The following is a 19,427-nucleotide window of genomic DNA, read 5'->3' on the forward strand; positions in this document are numbered from 1 at the left end:
ACCAAGATCAAACGGACTTGTTTGTAAACAGAGAGCTTAATGTAGCTGCATCTGTATAACGGAGGAGCGGAGGCGTCCAAGGGAGAAAACTACAAAACAGGGTCGAGGAAGGGCAGCCGAGTTCTGTTATCGTCACGCTCACTATGCTGAAGATTAGGTGGATGCAAAAGCACCCAGAATCGCGTGCTCTGCACGGAAAAGTCACTGTGAAATGCCAGATTTACGCTGCTCACGGCTTGGAACTAAGTCATTTTCGACTTGGTTCCGGCATGAGGGTCTCGCTTGGTGGTTCGCAAGTGGATCAAGAGTGCCACGCATGCCGAGAAGAATTATGATGCAGTTACCACTTCACCACACCGACTCAGATCATTTTCTCATTGCACAACTGTTGTGGGATGGAGAATGCCGGCAGATACTCCGCTGTACTTGACCGAGTCGAAAATTTGCTTGTTCAGTTGCAGGTCGCTTTTTCGACAGCACATCAAGCCGGGTTTTCAGAGTCTGGAAACAGTGGACCCGATTTGTGACGTGTCGACGTTTGTAGACAGACGCGCAAGCCGCGTTTCTGACGTTAAAGTCTAATTAATCACTGACATGGGTCCGGAGCGCGGGGAGGTTGGTAAAAATCCCATGAAATCACACACTGCGAACGAGCATTCGACGATTTGGCAAGTAACGGTCTCGGAGAAAAATACAAGGCTCATTGTCATGTCCCGTTTTGAGGACGAATTCGCGGCATAACAGAAAAAGCTCCTCATTGCTACTTGCGCCAGGTCCAACGAGCTTGTGGTCAAAGCTCAAGCTAGGCGTTGTGGAGTTGGGAGCATGCTAGAACCAGCAACTGACACTCATCCCAAACAGGACTGACGCCGCCAGTAGATGATTGGAAACAACGTAAGTCGGGTGACTATTGGCTGACCGTTCCCGCCCCTAGAACATCATCTTTTTTAAAAACAAGTCTATTGAAAGCGGTGTGCGTTTCATTCGTGCTCTTATGTGGGCTCCCATACCCACCGACTGTCAGGGTAGCGCGGTCTCGAGATGCTGAACAAATTCTATCTCCCTTTTTCGCTCGTCCCAGTTGTCAGACGATGCTGTATGTAGTCTAGACGCTTTCAAAGCTTGAAAGGCTGCTGCTTGCCTCGAAGACCCTTGTGGCACTTTCCTTCGTGATGCTAATTTTGAACGTGTTACTGATTGGTTTGTATTGGACGATTGTGCAAGCAACCATTTGAAAGTGGCTTTCAGATACCAAGGTGGAGAACCATAGTGTACGGAAAAGAGACCTCGTCTTGAATTCTGCCGAGCAACGAAGCAACCAGGTTACTGGTGTCCATTCACACCTGAAAAATTTAAAGAGTTGACCGCCGCCCCCCCCCCCGCCCCCTGCGAGGGTGGATCATTGTGTCGCGCCTCTCTGGCCGTAGCATTAGAAAACGTCCTCCCTTGTATACCTCAGCGTGGGTGATTCATTTTCTAACGATATGGCACCACAAGGGGACGCAGTTCATGTGCACCGCACGGGACTTCTCTGTAGACTCGTGCACTGTGAATTGCTCTAGGTCCACTAGTAAAATAATGAATCAAACGGCTGGAGCCCAAAGTTGTTCGAAATTGGAATACGGTACGGTTGCGCGTGCGGCTGATGGCACTACTACGGGCCCAGTGTTACTGTCCGGCTCATCTCTCTCAAGGAGGGGATCACGCCAATTCGTCTACCACTGACACGAAGTATGTTGTCTTGACCAAGGAATGCTACCACGAGTCGTCGATATGACAGCGTGTGAGAATTGCTGACATTAAGCAAGACAGCAGGAATATGATATACCCCTTTCTCCACACCCTGGTCATTATTGGAGACAGGTATCTACACCGGCAGAAGATTCCTCGACTCATCCTTTTCCGGTGTCAGTTTCCATAAATATCGTGTCTGAACGGGATAGATTTTTTCATCTCCGCTAGACAACAGTAGAGCGTTCTTCGTACTTATTTCTTCCAAACGCTCGACACGTTGTGCCCATGAGTGCTCGTACCGCGTTCCCAAATGGTCGAACATATGGCGCTTGCAGGTGTCTCGCGGCATTGCACATGAGAACGACCGCGATCTAACATGTTCTATACAACCGCAAGCGAGGGAAAGAAACCCCGATATAGTTGGCGGCGTCTCCTCATGAAGAGTAGTCTCTGTGGCTACGGTTGCGCTCCCACAATAGAAGTTTCCAGACAGTTGGGCTACATTAGTGCCCCGCATAAACGAAGACAGGGTTGCCTTCGTCGCTACTTGTGATTTCACCTGCCTCTTTTTGACAGAACCGCTAAATATTTACTGGTTCTTTCCGTAGTTCTTCGTGCGTTTGATTCTAGCACATAAAGGCTGCTTTAGCTCGCGCCATCTTGTACTCTAATATGCACAATGTGAGATGAGGGATTAGCCCTGGCTTCATTACTGAAGAATGATTGTTATCGGTAAACAAGGGTGAGTTCGTGGAAGTGCTGAATGTTGGGGGAGGTCGTCTATGCAATGTATGAATTTGCTCATTTTGCTGATGAGAGAGGAGTCGGGGAAAGAGGTAATGCACTTTCATCGGAAACTGCCGCGGAGAATAGAAATGATTTCGCACAGATGCGCGCAAGGAAATTTGCTGACTTGCGCACGATCTGCACTGTAAGAGGCGCAGTTGCCTTTTTTCCGAGGAAATGTCTCGTAATCTTCAGCATTGGGAAAGCCTTGCTGGCTGGCTTGCGCTATTGACGGAAGGGTCCCACACCCTCCTGTGGTCAGCCAGCCACCTTCACAGCCGTATCGACGTGCTGAATTGTCTACCGCTGCGGATTTTGGGGTTTCGATACGGTGGGTACTTGTTCCAAATGCTTTCCTCCTCCTGATCCTTTTCAGGGCGAAATTTCTGCCCCATTTCTTCAAGAAGCGCCATGTGGTGTTTTTTGAGAGAGTTGTGCAGGTTTTGAATTCGTGTGAAATCAGGGGGCAGGAGTAGCACCTGGCCTGAATCCCAACCCGCCGATACATTCCGTCCTCCTGCATGAGAGCCCCCCCTTAACCCAAACCGCCCTCCCCTCTAGTATACTATTGGATAAACTGTGTTACTCTTGAGGCATTCTGTTCCTTCGATGCTCTTTGGTTAGTCTCTTTGGAATTGCCGTGAATCGGTAGTTGCGGTCCAACATCCCTGGGGGACAAGACGCTAGCATACCCGCAAGATCAGCAACAACGGCGACCACCGCTGCGTAAACTACGGTGGAGAGAGGGCCTTGTCTAGACTACGAGAAAACGGGAGCCTGATTCGACGACAAAAAACCTGTGTCTTAATGAGGTATTAACTACTTCGAGTGGGTCGGAAAGTTGTTCATAGAGGAAAATAATGCCTCAAACGAGAACACTCACTCATAACAGAGCCTTTTCCTCGCGTGGATGCGTGCCCTTGTCCTCCACGTCATCGCATTAAACATTCTCACATACGTTTTTCCCGGTGTGGTAGAACTTAGGCCTATGCCCGATCTCATGTTCCGGCAGACGTGACGAATCGTGCTTCCTCAGTTTTCCCCGAGTGTCGGTTGCTGGCTCCGACTAGTTTTTCCTCGTCGCGGAGAGGGTCAGTGTTTTTGATGGTCCTTCTACTGCGTTTAACAGATCGAATCACATTTGCATTATCCACTAGGCAAGAGCATAAATTCGGCTGTGTGATAACAACCGCATCTTCACGCTGACCGAAAATAACCTGCAGGCCGGCGTCGTCTGGAGCGACTGAACTGCGTTGTTTTTGATGTTGCTGCATTTGAATTGCGCAGACGATGACTGTGGATGCCTAGGATGTCGTTGGATCGACCCTGAAGGGTAGGACAAGAAAGGTGCATCACATCACAGTCTACAGATGAGTGTCTCCATACGACAGGCGACCGCATAACCTTCCCTTTTTTTTCTGTTTTTGAGGCGAGACCTGGTAAAACGATGAGGGATCTCTTTTTCGTCTAACAGTCGGACTTCGGGGAGCGGTACGCTGGTATTGTCAGGTCGTTGGGACGCTTGCCTTTAACGAACAATATTTTGGGGTTAATTTCACTCTTGGGCGTCTGAGCATTCAAATGCGCTTTCAGTTATGGACACTCCGCCGGAAGGAATCCATCATCTTCGAAAGGATGAAGCTGCGGCTTCACCTTCTTCAAGTCGCCACATCTCGTTGTCTTCAGCAAGCGACTTTGACCAGTCTGACACACTGTTGACAGACGCCGAATTGGCAAGTGAACTATCGGTCGTCACTCGCGCTTTGAGGAAGCCCTCTAATGGGAGTTACTGCTGCAAAGATTTCAGCGGTTACCTGGTCTTCATCCCAAAAGACACCATAGGCTCCTTTGTCGACACATCCAGCACTTTCGGCAGCAAAAGCCCCTCCACGCCAGGTGGCGGGCCCTCCAGTTGCTTTAGCTCAAGGCGCCCATCTGCCGATGTTTCACTGGGTGGTGACAAGTCAAGACGTTGGAGCGAGCGAACGCGAGAAGGCGCACACCTTTTCAGCAGTGGTGATCGAGGCAATGTTGAAAAGGCAGGTGTTGTGTTCCAGCCGGGGGAAGCGCTATTTTCTATGGAGAGCTACATTCCATGCCTCTTTTACAGATGGCCGTCTTCGACCAAACTTCTGATACATGTACACAGCTTCGATGAAGACTTAGGAGCGGTCGCTTCCATGCTAAAAGCTTTGCACAGGCGTCTTCGCCTGAATGTTCTGGCAATGGAGTTCCCAGGTGGGTAGTGAACCTTGTAGGATTTTCAGGCCGAATACGCAGTTGGCACACTGCACCCTTGAACTATATCTGAGGTGCCGGGGGGTGACGCACTTGGGAAGCAAGAGGCCTGTTCTAAAGGGGACAGACAATTGGACTACACTGATTTGTGACGAGTACACAAAATTTCTCATCACTGCAAGACTGATTAGCAAGTATGAGAACCTTGCAGCATTTTTGTGCAGCGATTTCAATCAGCAAAGGCCAATGTATAAATGCGTGCTTGCTACCCTGCGTGTTCGATAAGTGAATCCCGCCTCTAGTGGAAAGATAATGTGGATGTTCATGTGATTTTCTTTTCTGAAGGTTACGGCATCATGTCTTCGCAAGACAGTTTTGTGCCGTCTCCCTCCGAGCACATGAAAGAGCAAGCTGACCGAGGCAATTCATTCTCTCTTCTATCGGCTTTCCTTTCAACCTCCGACATGGACCCCAGTGGTGCCGCACCAGATGAGGCCGGACACCGAAAGGTGTGCAGGGAATCATTGGCTTCACAGGTTTTTGGCGCACCGGGGGGTGGAGACAAGCGTCTTGCCACAGAAGAAGCACAGTTGGTGCGGGGATACGAGAGCCACGAAGACAAACCGCCACCCTCTCCTGCAGGTACCCTCGAGGAGAGCGAAAAGGGAAAGCTTCTTGCCAACCTTCGTTTTTTGCTGTCCTTTGTCCTCGACACTCTCCGCGTGCCTCCTCAGAACGTGTTTTTCTCTGCTAACAAATTGGCCGCTGGGCCGGTCATCGAGGTAAGCATACAGCAGCCGTGCTGCAAGAAATATGGTGTGTCTTCCTCGTTTAATAGAGTAGTTTTGGCTTTTGTTTGGCTGGAGGGGAGACCGTTTCCCTTACTACACACCAGTGACTATAGCTGACAAGCCATACCTTCAGACCGTCTACCACTGCTTGCGGTGTCGGCAGTACAGTTCGCTATACACGTCGTAGAACCCCGGTTTTGACGGGCATTGCACAGAAACCTCACTGTGATGCAGCTGGCAAGTTCTCATACGGAAACAACGAAGGTTCACCTGTGCAGCATCATGTGTTTTGTTCCTCTGTTCTCAGCTCTGCAGTTTTGCTGACCTTCTTTTCAATGGAACAAATTCCTTCGGAGGATTAATTCTCATTGAACCGCTGCTGGTCCCAGACCTCGGCGGACGCAGTGGAGGTAATTCGATCGATCGTTCGCTCCAGTCTACTCGACTTTCTTTGCCAGTTAAATTATCTTTGGGTTCGGACAAAGGTGATAAGGAAAGAGGACCACCACCGTTTGTGGCTGAGAGCTTCACACTCAGTGCTCAAACAGAGACCAGCAGCGGGATGCCCTCTCCAGCGGCATCTAGTGTTGCAAGTGGCCCCGCTCCCTTGCCAGCAACACGTGGGAAAGGATATGTCAAGGAAACAGGTGCCACAACGGCAGCTGACACCAGTTCATCACAACGGGAACAGCCAGAAGGGGTAGACGGCCGCCGTCAAAGGGGCAAGTCGCCAACACGGGGTAGCGACGGTTTCAGCCAGGTGCGTCGGACCCAATTCCCAGAGCAGGAAGAAGACTCTAGGTCCCTCCGACGAGCAAGCTGCAGTGACAGCAGCATGAGCACACTGAGCCACAAAGCGGGACGGCTAGCCAGAGCAGAAGGTGGGAGGACTTGTGCTGGTGCCCCTTCGGTTTGTAGCAGCGATGTAGAGGCTGCACAGACACACAAGAACGCTGGAGAGAATTGTGGAGACGAGGTTGTGGCACTCATTATCGGTTCTGGCGACAGATTGGGGGCACCTAGAACCGAACAGACTGCTTCAGGGATCCGAAAGTCAGGTCATAAATTACAGTCAGGTCGACCCGTCGAGCACGTACACTCTCCGTTCGATCCTGACGTTCGTCTCAAGTCAGGGACTGCCTCTACTGCATCCTTTTCACAGTGCGACTCTTGTTCAGAATCCACTCCAGTTCTTGATGGAGGCTGTAAAAGTGACAGCAGGTCCGTTTCTTTTGAAAAACAGAAAGTTGAGAAAAGGTCGTCGGCAAACATTGACACCTACTGTCCGCTCAGTACTGAACCACGGATGCAGTCAGATGTACAGAATGAATCTTCACTGCCGAGAACATGGGAGAGCCAATATGACGCGCTGATTAACAAGGACCAGAACGCTTCCGAAAATCAACGGTGCAACATATCTTTGCGATTTGGCGAATCTCGAAACGATCGACGTACCACTGAGGAGCACGAAGTTTCTCGCCACTCTGTCAGGGGGGACAGTGCGGTGTCGAAGGGTCCAACGATGCTGACAAATGAGCAGTTAGGGAGTGGGGACCAGGCACCACCAAAAGGAAAGGATGGTGCAGTGCCTGCTCACGAAATGCCGGCCACTGGCAGCAATGATCACAAAGCCGGTCATCCTGCAGCGGTTTACCGAGGGCGTCAGCCGGCAACGGGAAGTAGCACCTCTTCGCAGAGGTCCTTCGTCGGTGAGGATATTGTCACAGACGCAGAATCTGATGTCACTGCCAGTCATCGACCGAATAGTGATTCTCATGTCTCTTCAGAGGATACCCTGACTGATTCAGAGACGGACATTAGTCAGGATGAGAAGGAACAAGATGATGAAACGTTTATTTCGCTCGTTCGAAGTATTGGTAACTCGTGGGTAGCTCCTAGTGATAGTTTGGGGGACAGAGGACAGGATGTGCCTTTTTTCAGCCAAGTGAAGCAATTCCTTTCAAGCAGCTTCGCAGGTGATGTGACGGAACCCGAGGAAGGAGGACGCGTGGCAGCTATCGCACAGGCAGCCCGGGAAGGAAGCAAACGCCTGCGTCTTGAGAGAGACAAGAAACGTGCTCAGGGGCTACCAGCTGCGTTTGGCATGAAGAAAGTGAGTGATCAATGAGACCTGTGCACTGACAGAATATGCGTGTGGCCGTCATGGCTGCGTTGAAACATTTTCAGGTTGCGCCATGTACGCGTTTAGTCAGCGCAGGCTCATAGAAATTATGGACTTTCATCAGTCGCGATTTTAGAAAGTCCTACCGCAGCAAGTGTTGTTTACCTAAACCCCTATTCGCACTTCCGAGGTGCGGGAGGTTTTGGAAAGGACAATTTTTCACAAGACGGTATTCACCGGCCTCGAGTTTTTAACATGTTACTCTGGATTACACTGTGGAATGTGCACGCTGTTGACTAGTGCTGCTTCCGTCTTTCGAGTTGCCTAAGCATTTGTAGACTTGATGCAAATATAACTCCTGTCCACGTCCATTCGTTTCCTGAATTCAGCAATGGGATATGAATTTTCCTGTTGCGTGACCACCTGGTGCTTCTGAACCTTCTGTTTTCCTGTGTCAGGCTGCTGCACATATTCGTGAAGTCTCGTGTCCTCTGTTGTTCATGAGGCGCGAGTTGTCGCTGCATATAAAGCCCTCCAGGACTCGTAGACGGGAGGCCGATATGTCCGATGCATCATTTGTTCTAGCAAGTGAAGGAGAAGTCTCTACACCGGATACTGCTTTTACCGACGTTACGAGTCAGTCACGGTCCGAAACCGAAGAGGATGAGTACGTTTTCTCTAAAGATATATCGAGTGTTGACAGTGATAGTTCTCTTGACAGTACAGCAGAGGAGGTATCAGGCCAGCCGCTGAACAGTGGAACCCAGGTTATGCCGACGCATGTTTTCGGGGGGGAACATCTCTCTCATAAAATGCAACAGACTGATGGCTTGCGGGGGCAAACGATGATGGAAAACCTTCTGTCCGCTCGCCAGACCCAGAAGCACCAGGAGAATAGAGAACGGCTCAGACAGAGACGTGAGGAGCGCAAGCAAGAGAGAGAAGCACGGAGGAAAACACGAGAGCGTGCAGCGGCCTACGTGGAATCCCTGAGTGCTCGAGATAGGAAGGCACTAAAGCAGGAGGAGGCGAGTGGCGAACGGGTTATTAAATTGCTATCAGACTGGGCACGATCAGCAGACAAAGAAACGGCAGTGTTCAGTTTCTACGACACGAGTTTTTACAAGGCGTTGAGCAGGTTCATTAACGAACCGCCGAGACAAAATTCCCGGCGTGGTCAGGTGTCCATGAACACCAGGCGGAGTAGCCTCACTCATGAATCTGCGGCAGAGTTGTTCGCCAAACGAGCGCAGCAGCATTTGACGGAAAGGCGGCGGGGTTCGGGGGGTCATCGGGGAAGTTCCGGACAGCGTCCTGACATGCTGGAAGGAATCTGTATCCCACTTCGTATGTTCGAAGTGCCACCCGCATACCGGCAGAGAGACGATGTGCGCAAGAACTCCCACGATAGCACGGACTCTGCGCAGGGAGATTCCTGGATATACAAGTACGGCCCAGCTTTTTAGCCGTTTGACGTTTTATGTTGATAACAGGGAAATGTCGGCAGTTGCTACGACAGCAGCAATAATTCCTGCTGACGCTCGTAGCGACATGGGCAGCACCTAGTTGCTAGCGGCATGTGCGGTTTCATAAGGGCGACACAACGCTGTGCTGCTGAAACTGTTGATGCTGCATCTCTGTAAATTCTTACGACAGCAAACTAGAGAGCTAGGCGGTACCGAGCTCCGGCTGGCACTACGTTCGATATGCAAGATACGAAGAGATTGCCGTGAGAAGGGAAGCCGGCAAGACGATGTTCTACCGGCTCGTTCTTTCGTTGTGTGTGCGTTATGTGCCTGCAGGGCAATATCTACTTATACTTCCTACTTTGATTTGCTCGGATCAAACTCGGGGAGAGAGTGATCGAGTTAACTTTAGCGGAAATGTCAAAGGAACGTCGTCCGATGGATGTGGTGGTTGCGTATGAGGACAGCGTTTGGCAAACGGATAGCCTTAATATCAGAACTGGTCTTGCAAAGGACCTTCTTAAGGCAGAAGATGTATTCTGCCCTGTTGCGGTACACTGCCGCGTACAAGAAACATTCTTTCGTCATAGTGGGTCCTGACATCGGGCATATATACGGTCACTTCTGCAGGGCTGTAGAAATCTGTCAGCATTGTACTGGAGACATGATGTATGATGTGGCCGAGTCGCGTGGGTATGTATCTGGTAAAGCTGCGACAGTGTACTGTGCAGTCGGTTGCGTGGACAGGAAGAACACTCCCGTTTAAAACCTTTGAGAAATGTTGACTCCATGGGTCTTTGCTTCCGTGGTACGTTCATGCAAGATCCCAGTTGTTGTCTGAAGTGAGGCGCCATAAGTGTGTTAGAACAAAGCAGATCGCAACGTACATCGGTAATCGTACCGTAGCCGTCGTATGCTGCTGGCACGGGCTGCAACTGTTAGAGACTGGGCGTGGCAGCAGGGATTTGCAAAGGAAACGCAGTAGTCAAAAAAGTCAGTTATTTCAGCCAAAAAGGTACATTTAAGTCTGCGTACTTTTCATTTGTGAAGTGAACAACATGATTATCTTTCGGCCACATCACGCAGTGTGGCGCTGCCATTGCTTGTGGGGTTTGCCTTTGTTTTGTGCAAGGCTTGCGAGCTAGCAAAAGTAGTCAACGCACAAACCACACGCAACTCGAGACCACTGTTACACGCGTCTCGGTCAACTCATACGTATAATTGTATGCATACACTGACGCAGAGGTGTCTACCGCGATAGCTGCACGAATTTGCAGGTACTGCTGTAGAGCAGCGGAGTAGCCATGACCATGTTGCGGGCACTGCACCTTACAGGGGGAAGCATTTCTGTCGCTGCTAGCGACTTCATGTATTCAGACGATAGTAATGCAGCGTTAAAACTGTTCCACTACATGAACAGGTGCTGCTGGGTGGATCTGGACTGCTTGGTACGCGGGTTTACCACACGTGCGTGAAGTTCGTCACCTATCCGCAGTGAAGCCTACTGTCCAGCGGTTTCTTATTCAGACTGCCACGAAGTTAGCATTCTGCCAAAAACCTTCCACTGGCGCCGGCGCAGTACCATAAAACGTGACAGCAGACAGGTACATGCTTTTAAGCTTTGACCGTGGTCAACGTATGCACTGTCTGCGGCCGTCCTAAACACGTACGATGCAAACGTGTAGGGCAACCAAGTGCAGATCGACTGTCGCGTATTCCCTTCGGCAATGGTTACATCAGCTCGCCACTGTTAGTTTCTTCGGGTAAGTTGATGCGCAGACTCTGTACACGGGGAAAAACCAAACTGCTGTCCACGTCTCAATGACTGCTCTATAAACATGCAGTCCGCGTCAGGTGGCACTTCCCGCTAATTATCAGAAACCGGTTTCATTGATATTTCTTTGGAGGCGATAACATACATAGCATACGTCTCTCCTCTCTACCGAAGAGCAACTTCCATACTGTTAGCTCTCTTTCTGCTACGAAAATATTACAAGAGTTGCCTCGCCGGTGTCGTCAAAAAAGTCGTCAGAGAATTTTACTCGCATCTTGCTCACGACACTAGTTGCCTTTTTCTTTCAGAAGACGCCGTCGTATGATGTAAACCAATCATAGTCGTATTCCGCAGCCAGTGGATACCCTTTGATTGCGCCACGCCATCTCTACGGGGTCGGTAGGCTGGTCTCTTGAGCGGCCACACATTTGACAGCGGTTCACAAGACAGGGCACCTCCGGTGCATGCATTGACTCCTTGAATATCAAATTCATCATACCATTGATGATTTGTGAGTTGCTGACTTCAGCATAGGCAATGCTGCTAAAGCTGCCATGCATGTCCTCGTGAGAGTGGCCGAACATCTCAGTAGTTCTTGTTCTTGGACCTGCTGTCAAGCGCCGCTCGTTTCAGTGACGTGCTGGAAACATCAACATGGCTGCAACAAGACACCGAACAAGCACGTACGGTAAGTGAGCATCATGGGGCATTGATAATTGCACTGAAAGACTGACGGCTGTCAACGAAGGGGGCTTGCATATCGGGGCAAACTTTGGAAGTCTCTGCACTCTGCTAAGAGAGCTAACAGATTTGACACTCGGTTGCAACTATCTGAAGATCCGGATGAAGATCGGCCAAGAATTTATTATCGATAAAAACACCAGTGCACTAGCGAAAACTGAAAGAACGAAGCGTGCCGCAACGATACCTTGTTATCGTACTGGTATTCGATAACATCCGAAAGTCCACAGCTATACGTCACTGTGCCGCGGAATAAAACTTGACAGAATAATAACAGCATAATTCGTACTCTATCTGAAGGTAATATTCCTACAAAATCGAAGCCCTTACACACACAACATACAAATACTGAGGGATGAACTGTGTCAATTCGGAGCGTAGCATCACTGAACGCGATTCTCGCATCGTTTATTGAATCTCATGAACTCTCCGGCTCTTTTCTACAAACAACAATGTTCCTCCGGGGGACTGTGTATAGTCGTATCATTTATATAAATATATATGTAGTGATGCGTCATTACCGACGTCGTCGATCTCAGCTTCGATGGTACCGAATAAACGACAGCCGGCAAGGTCTAAATGTGCAGATCTTTTTACCGCCCATCCACAACGGAGTAAGGGTCCACGAGGAGCTATTATTTTATTTCGACCGGTGGCTCGGACGACGGATATACCACCATATACTGCCCCAGTACTCTTCACGAATGGTTTAGACACTCAAAAAGCTTCATGAAAGACCGGACAGCGATTTTCATGTTCCTCTTCTCTTCTTACCTATGGCAAGAATACCGGCAACAGCCGCTGCAACACCAAGGACACACGATATCAGCTCTTCGAACATAATGACGACGGTTGCTCCTGCTGGTACACCTGAAATTTCCGTCCGATAAACCCGTTCCACGTCTCTTTCTAAGACGCGGTCGATTAAGAAGAAAAACCACGAGAAAAACCAGTATCGGAAGGGCTTCCGAAAACAAGGGACATTAACGCTAAGAAAAAACAACGCGTATTATAGGGGGTGACCACAGAAGTGGAACTTGTGGTAACAAACTCATACGCAGTAATTGACAGAAATGCCACCATTCACACAGTTTCTCGACCTGTTCAGAAATGCGATAAATAACTTCATACAATTTAAGTGAACGTAAAGGAAGTCTTCGGTCTCGTTTATTCATCATACGTTTAATGTCCTGACTAGCGAAGAATATTTTCCCCTCCTCAATGTAGCCACAACACTAGTGGATCGGACCGGCTGGTCCCTCATCCGCGTGCTGACGGAAGACAACAGACAGAGAAACGTCGCTGGCAAGTCTGGCAGAGTGCGGGGAGCAAGTCACCCTGACCCTCAGCTTTTGGCATACCATTTACACGTTTTCTGCATGTCTCGGATATCCCCTTCCCCCTAGTACACCGATTGGTCTACCGATGGGCGTACGGCACTGTCCGCGACTTTAAAAGAAAAGTAAAAAGATCTGTTCTGGAAACTCGGGCGTCGGTACTTTGCCTCAACTGCTGTGTCGGCCGATGCTAAAACGGTTTACGCTGACTCCCAACCATTCTTAGCATGCGTTGGCTTTTGTCCTCTGATCGAGAGAGTTTTGCGAGCATACTCAGCTGCGGTAGTTCCATAGATTGCCCAAGTTTGCACGGAATAAGGAAGAACTGCCAGTGGCGACAAGAACGTGAGACATTGATTGGGCCGTTCGTGTAGAGGGAGCAAGATGCGTGAAGACCTCTTCCCGTCCTTGAATTTCTGATTCTGAGCCCTGCGACGTCATGAAATGTCCTTCGCTTCATATATGAAACCCACTGGATAGTTTGTCGCTAGCTGAAGGTAGAACGAAATGAACACGCTGTCCCGTCAAGGTTTTTGTCACTTGAGACATCGGTTAGGCACCCTGTCCACGGCAAGCGACTGCGGAAATTTTCATAGAACATGCGTGTTCTTCAGTGTATATATATATATTACATTACTCAGGCGTCTCTGCGTCCGTGCAAGTGCGTCCGCCATTGCTAGGTGTTAGAGTTTCGCTGTGTCTCAGTATCCCCGAAGCACAGGAAACGGCTTTAAAAAAACAGCTAAAGTACCATGATGCAAGGACGTTACTTGACGTTTTAGTTTGGAGCTACGCGACGGATATATCGCCGCACCCAGCCCTAGTCGTAGTCTCCTCCTAACAAGCCATAGCATGCTTGTAGCTTATGGAGGTGTTCGGTTCCGTTGTAACTGAAATTTCCTGTCTTCGCACGGGTGAGCAAGTGCCTTGCATACAGCGTCGAGTTATGTAGCGCGGGAGATTCACTTTGAGTCGTATGGGTTTTGAACGTAGAAGTGAATGTCTACAAGATTATGTATTCATTTGAAAGAACACCTAGACAATCGTGTTATATACGTACATTCGGGTGTTTGTTAGGTGCTAGTATATGCGGTGACAGTGGAAAGCACCTTCTGATATACCAGCTAAGAACATTTGATCGCTATCACTGAACTAGTTTCAACCTTCGTTCAGACGAATTAACGTTGCACCGCTTGGGGGGCCTGAGATGCATTTCATGGATGCTCTCACGTGAAGAAAGGACACCACCAAATATTAATCCAGTCAGTAATGTGATGCTCGACAAAGTTCACCCGGGAGGAAGGCTCCCCAAAAACATTTGACACGCAGGATCGTAGCATGAATGCACTTTAAGGAGAGCGTATACGATTTTTTCAGCAGGAAGTCAAAGTCTCCTTTCATTACCACTTCTTTTCAACGCGGAGACGGCCTGGAGGGTTCCGGTGGAAATGGGTTTCTAGCCACAAATGATGGCAGTGGAGACGCACGTGGCAAAAATTTGTCAATTTCATGTAGACTCTCGACATTTCTCGTAGTTTCGGAAAGAACTGTCAACATGATTCTCTGTGAGAGACTACGTGCGAATACCGCTCGCTGTTTACGCGCGGATCCGCTGCAGGTCGCTGTAGTCCAGGGTGGTTCACTTATGCGTTTCCTGATGACAGAATTGCTTGGCAAATTGGCCACAACTGGTTGCACCTTCTACCAAAGCGGGGGTAACGAAAATTTTTTTCTCTCGACGAGTTTGACTGGAGAGAAACAGAGGCTGTCGTCGTTGCACAGGCTCCATCTCGTTTGTCCGTCCTTGTAGCTTCGCCAGATAAATCGCTATGAGGTCGTCTACCTGCGTGAACAGTCCTAGTCCTCTACAATTCGTCACAAACACAAGTGGGTAGAAAATGATTTATGGTTGTGAGAGTCATGGGGTCGCCGAGATCCCCTAATGGCACGTGCATGTGCATGGTGCCGGGGGCGACGTTCTCCATGACATTTGAATTCACGGCTTCTGTCCGTTGCCGGTAAGGGCCAGAGCCGGCTCACACTTAAATCCTTGTACATGCCTCCGAGGAGGCACGAAATGCCTTCACATTACGAGCCGTCATCAGTACCATTTTTGAACGACTGAGACAAAACGCGTATGTGTAATTTTCCCTGTCATTGCGTGGCACTTCCGCGAGTGGAATAGTGCTACTAGCGTAACAGGAGCAATCGTCGAATTTTCAGCAGATTGATGCGCTGCGGGAAACTCGTGGCGTTTCATCTTTCTGCTTGCCCAGGCACAAGAACTCTGGAGTCGCTTCGATTAGCACTCGCGTCGGCATCATGGTCAGCTCCGGCGACGGAGCGTCCGCGAGCTGCTGTCCTAAGCGTTGCCGCTGACGGAGTTGTAGGCAGGCGAGGAGCTCTCGAAGCCGTTGCAGTTTCATCCAAGCTGTTAGATTTTCATCAGTGTCGTCTGAATCCACAAGTTCACATGATTTCTGGTTTTGGTTGTATAACTCGTGACGTGCCTGTACAGCTCCGATTTCATTCTTTGTCATTCGCGGCAAGACCCCACCATCGGTCACATTTATACTGCGGCCAATCCCGCCTTGTTCGGATTCTTCATCCATCTGGCACGAAACAGGTACGCGGGCGCCATTGCAGTTCTCGAAGACATTAGCATCTTGTGAATGTTCCGGTTGCTGGTCCTTGCTTATTGAGGAAAGAGGCTGCTTCATCACTTCCCTCTCGTCCTGGTAATGAAACGCATCGAGCGAAAAAGGCAAGGCTTCTGATCTCACACATATCTCGTTATCCACATGAACGTGTCTACCTTTTTCGTCATCTGGACCTTCCGACGGTATTGGGGATGAGGACATTGTATCGAAAACACTCGTTGACTGCATGACCGACTGGCGGCAGAAGACGTGTTTCTCCTTCTCATCGCCCTTGAGAGCGCTTACGGAGTCTGTCAATTTAGATCCCTGGCCGCCTTGTCCACCGATAGAAGCATTTGCAACAAAAATGTGTGTTTCATCAGCGAAACTTGTTTCTAAAGGCGTCGGAAGAGACGAGATTCCCTGTTTGTCGCCTGTGACACCCCCCGCGAGGGTTTCCAATCCTTCATCGCATCGTTGGTGACTCCTTTCCTGAAACAACTCAGCAACCGCGTCGATGCCTCGGCATTCCTCTGGTTCAGAACTTATGAATGCGACTGTAGAGTGATTTCGGGACCCCCTAAACCCTCTCCCTTCCAGGTCACCTGTGTGCTCAGCTCGAGGATGACTTGTGCCGAACCGGCACGGACTACAGGAGTCATCATTGGACCTGGGTTGCGGATGTTTGTCCATTGAGAATGCAGGGTTCTTATTCCCACTTTCCACTTTCCTGGTGCCGTCATCTTTCGCTGACTGTAAACTGCGGAAGTTTGGAGCTGACGTTGACCGCTTCCTCTTCAGGTGATGATGGGACGACCGATGTGCTGCACCCTCGTAAAAGTGACAGTTTTTAGCTGAAGGAGTGGAACTGTCTTGCTGGCGAATAGCGCGCGCAACAGACACTACTGCGGATTCAGGAGCTCCAGATAGTGAAGACGGCAGCCTCGATGAAGCAGAACCGCTTGTGACCGTGCTACTACATGTCGCCTCTCCAGGTATTTCAGTGTGTTTTGCTGCTTTGACACCATACTGTGAATGCGAGGTCTCCACGTGGAAGCGGGCCGTCGGAGTTGCATCTGGGATTCGGGCAGCTGGTGACTGAACAATATGAAGCTGCCGCTTTACTGGAGGCACCTCAGCAAAACCCGGTTTTCCCCAGCCGAGACAGCAATCTGGAACATCCATCCAGACATCTCTGGTTGAGCAGGTGACTAGTGGCCTTCCATGAAGTCGGAAGGAGGATGAAATTTCCTTCTGGGTCTGGTTCCAGCTACTTCTGTGAGCACTGGTGGTGGGAGACTGGGGAGGATACGAACCAGAGAAATGAGGGCGAACAGAGTGGCGTTCCATGGAAGCAGTAGAGCATTTTGTTATCAGAGATGTGTGAGCCGAAGGGACAAAACCTGCGGGCGGGTAACCGGCAAGACTCGCGCATGCTCGACAGTGTGAAGAGGAGACTGTAGAACTACATGTCGGACACATAGTTTGTGGGATTGTTACGGACGCGGTCTCCAGCAGCGTATTCTTCCGTCGCAGACTTTGGTGGATGCAAAGTAGTCTCGTCAACATGTGCAGGAGGTAAAGAACGAGACTAATGTTCAGGGAAAGTGTTGCGACAAGGCAGCACCGAGAGACGGTAGGCACATCCATGGCGATGGGGAAGTGACGGCGCGCTTCAGCAAGAGCTGCAGCTGCGGAATCTGGGAAAAATAAGCTCTTTGTCCAAGCTGCTGCCGCGCAGAGAAACAGAAACGAGACTCGAATCAGGCGCAGCGCCACCTGCGCGATGTTTGACCTGAAGACAACCACAGGACAGGAGGCAACTGGAGTATCACATATGACGGCACACCTCGCAGTCGAGCTGTCATGTTTTCGCCGTCCACGTGAATGCGCCAGATTATAGGGCAGTGTCTCCTTTCGTGCGTGTTTCTACCGAATGGTGCGAACAAGGACGCAATGCCACTGCCCCTGTACAGAGTCGGCCAACCGGATGCGGGTGAATAACCAAGAGCCTTACACAGATGCACACGGGCTCTAAGAAGAGCGTCGTTCATGTCCATGTCCAGGCATGGCTGCATCGAAACGAAATCTGTTCAGTGAGTAAACGTACTTTCGGTTACAGTGACCCACACACGTGGCAAGTCTGAAACTATGACGGCTGCTCTTGTCCACAACTTGGTTGCACCATCGGCACCGCTTATAGAGTGCGCCCAGCCTAACGTGCGGCAGCGACCCCTTTTCGCAGGCGCTTGTGTGGACACCGAACTCGATACATTTTGTAGGCTCTTTTTCGAAGTCGTGGTGCCGTTGCCTCCCGCTCTTCGGACGGCACGATGAGCTGAGGGTTTGCTTATCGAGAAGAATTCGAGGATGGGATTCAAGCTTTATCTTTTCAACGCCCTGGTCAACGCATCCAGCATTCGCCTGCTCAGCAGGTGAGGGACTAGGCTGCTGAACCTTATTTGTTGAAGGGAGTTCTTCTGGCGGGTAGAGGTGTTTTTCTTTCCACTCCTCGTCATGGGTAGCCCGAGCAATATCAGCAGTGAATGGGAAGAAGCCCTCGAAGGGCGCCAGCCTAGAGGGTTCTCTTGCGTCGTTCAGTTCACGCAATTGCGTGTCTGTGAACAAAGGTATGCTCTTCTGTTCGCCTCTTCCCTCTTCCGAAACTAACTGAGATGCTTCACTGTCACGTCTTCTTTTTTCCCCATTTTGACTTGGAACCAATGGAGATGGAGTCGTTGAGCGGCTTCTTGAGTGTAGCCGTTCACTCGAGTGGACAAATCGGCTACTCACTGACTCTGACTTTCTGCAAGACTTCCAGCGACGTTTTGCTGGCGCACGTAAGACACGCAGCGGGGGCAATGCAACCCCAAAGGTCTCACAGTGCTTTTCAGGTAGCTTTTGTGCGTGCGGATCATCACCGGCAATAGACTCTCGGATTGCACGTATCCTGTCAGCTGCCAGAGCGATCGCAACGCACGAAGCATATGCTTCTGCAACCAGTAGCAGGCATATTATGGCAACCGTGACGACCTGAAACAGCACGAGCAAAAGACATTTGGTGCAAAGAGTGACCGGAGCCGCATGCTACAACAGACCGCAAAACTGTCTGCTTGCCGTTGGTCAGTGACCAGAACCGGTTGCACAAAGCAGTTTATGCTAACGCCACCGCTCCATCCCTTTGTGTGCCTTGCTGCCAGGCTGGGCTACCGTACACATCCCGAAAGTGGTACTATCGTCAATGCGACGCCAAGACCTCCTAGAGTCACTTACCCCCGCTACTTGGCTGAACAGTAGCAAAACTCCGAGACCGAAAAGGGACAGATTCACACCAGTAGCCAGCACGAACAGTATGGCCATCACTGTGGATCGGCACGAATTAGACCTTCTCCACGTTGTATCCAGACTTTGGCGGGCGCACTTCCTGAGCACATCAGCAGCTTCATTGTCAGCGCTCGGGAAACGCTGCTGAAGGGCTGTCAACGGGTCACTGGAACCGATCGCGTCATTAGTTGCGGGTTTCGTTGTTCCGGGCTCTCTGCTGGGTGGACAAACTTCAAGATACTCAGAGTGCCCTTCCCGAGTTGTTGGCGAGATAGAGTGGACAGAATTGCCAGAGGTTTTTTCCACATGTACCATCATGCACACGTTCAGATCTGGAGGTACAGTCTCCGAATTTTGATGGTCGGCTGACTGTGCTGGAATTTCTTCTAGCATCCCTTGTCGGCACATCACACTGTCCAGTCCGTGTAGGCCGATCCCGCAGCTCTTAGGAACACTATTGTCTTCCCATGGACGG

At 50.2% G+C, this 19,427-nt stretch overlaps 2 protein-coding genes across 2 annotated transcripts; one reads left to right on the forward strand and one right to left on the reverse strand.

The window, feature by feature from the left end:
• The first annotated feature begins 3,228 nt into the window (after window positions 1-3,228).
• TGME49_278600 (hypothetical protein) lies at window positions 3,229-13,127 on the forward strand. Its single transcript, XM_018781810.1, has 6 exons — window positions 3,229-3,332; window positions 3,808-4,758; window positions 5,104-5,540; window positions 5,857-7,662; window positions 8,130-9,118; window positions 9,474-13,127. The coding sequence occupies exons 2-6, from the start codon at window positions 4,116-4,118 to the stop codon at window positions 9,532-9,534; spliced, it is 3,936 nt and encodes a 1,311-aa protein (XP_018635125.1). The 5' UTR covers window positions 3,229-3,332; window positions 3,808-4,115; the 3' UTR covers window positions 9,535-13,127.
• A 1,895-nt stretch (window positions 13,128-15,022) lies between these two features.
• Window positions 15,023-18,988, reverse strand: TGME49_278580 (hypothetical protein; the record flags this gene model as incomplete). The annotated part of the gene is made up of 4 exons (XM_018781809.1): window positions 15,023-16,800; window positions 16,945-17,423; window positions 17,739-18,661; window positions 18,902-18,988. The coding sequence occupies 4 exons, from the start codon at window positions 18,986-18,988 to the stop codon at window positions 15,209-15,211; spliced, it is 3,081 nt and encodes a 1,026-aa protein (XP_018635126.1). The 3' UTR covers window positions 15,023-15,208.
• Window positions 18,989-19,427: the final 439 nt, after the last annotated feature.

The sequence above is a fragment of the Toxoplasma gondii genome, chromosome XII (assembly GCF_000006565.2).
Source record: "Toxoplasma gondii ME49 chromosome XII, whole genome shotgun sequence".
NCBI lineage: Eukaryota > Apicomplexa > Conoidasida > Eucoccidiorida > Sarcocystidae > Toxoplasma > Toxoplasma gondii.

Excerpts from the sequence above, each read along its gene's own strand:
- TGME49_278600 (XM_018781810.1), top strand. The coding sequence starts at position 4,116 with ATGGACACTCCGCCGGAAGGAATCCATCATCTTCGAAAGGATGAAGCT. Across the intron at positions 7,663-8,129 it reads CTGCGTTTGGCATGAAGAAA|GCTGCTGCACATATTCGTGA; the intron begins GTGAGTGATCAA and ends TTCCTGTGTCAG. Across the intron at positions 9,119-9,473 it reads GGAGATTCCTGGATATACAA|GGCAATATCTACTTATACTT; the intron begins GTACGGCCCAGC and ends ATGTGCCTGCAG.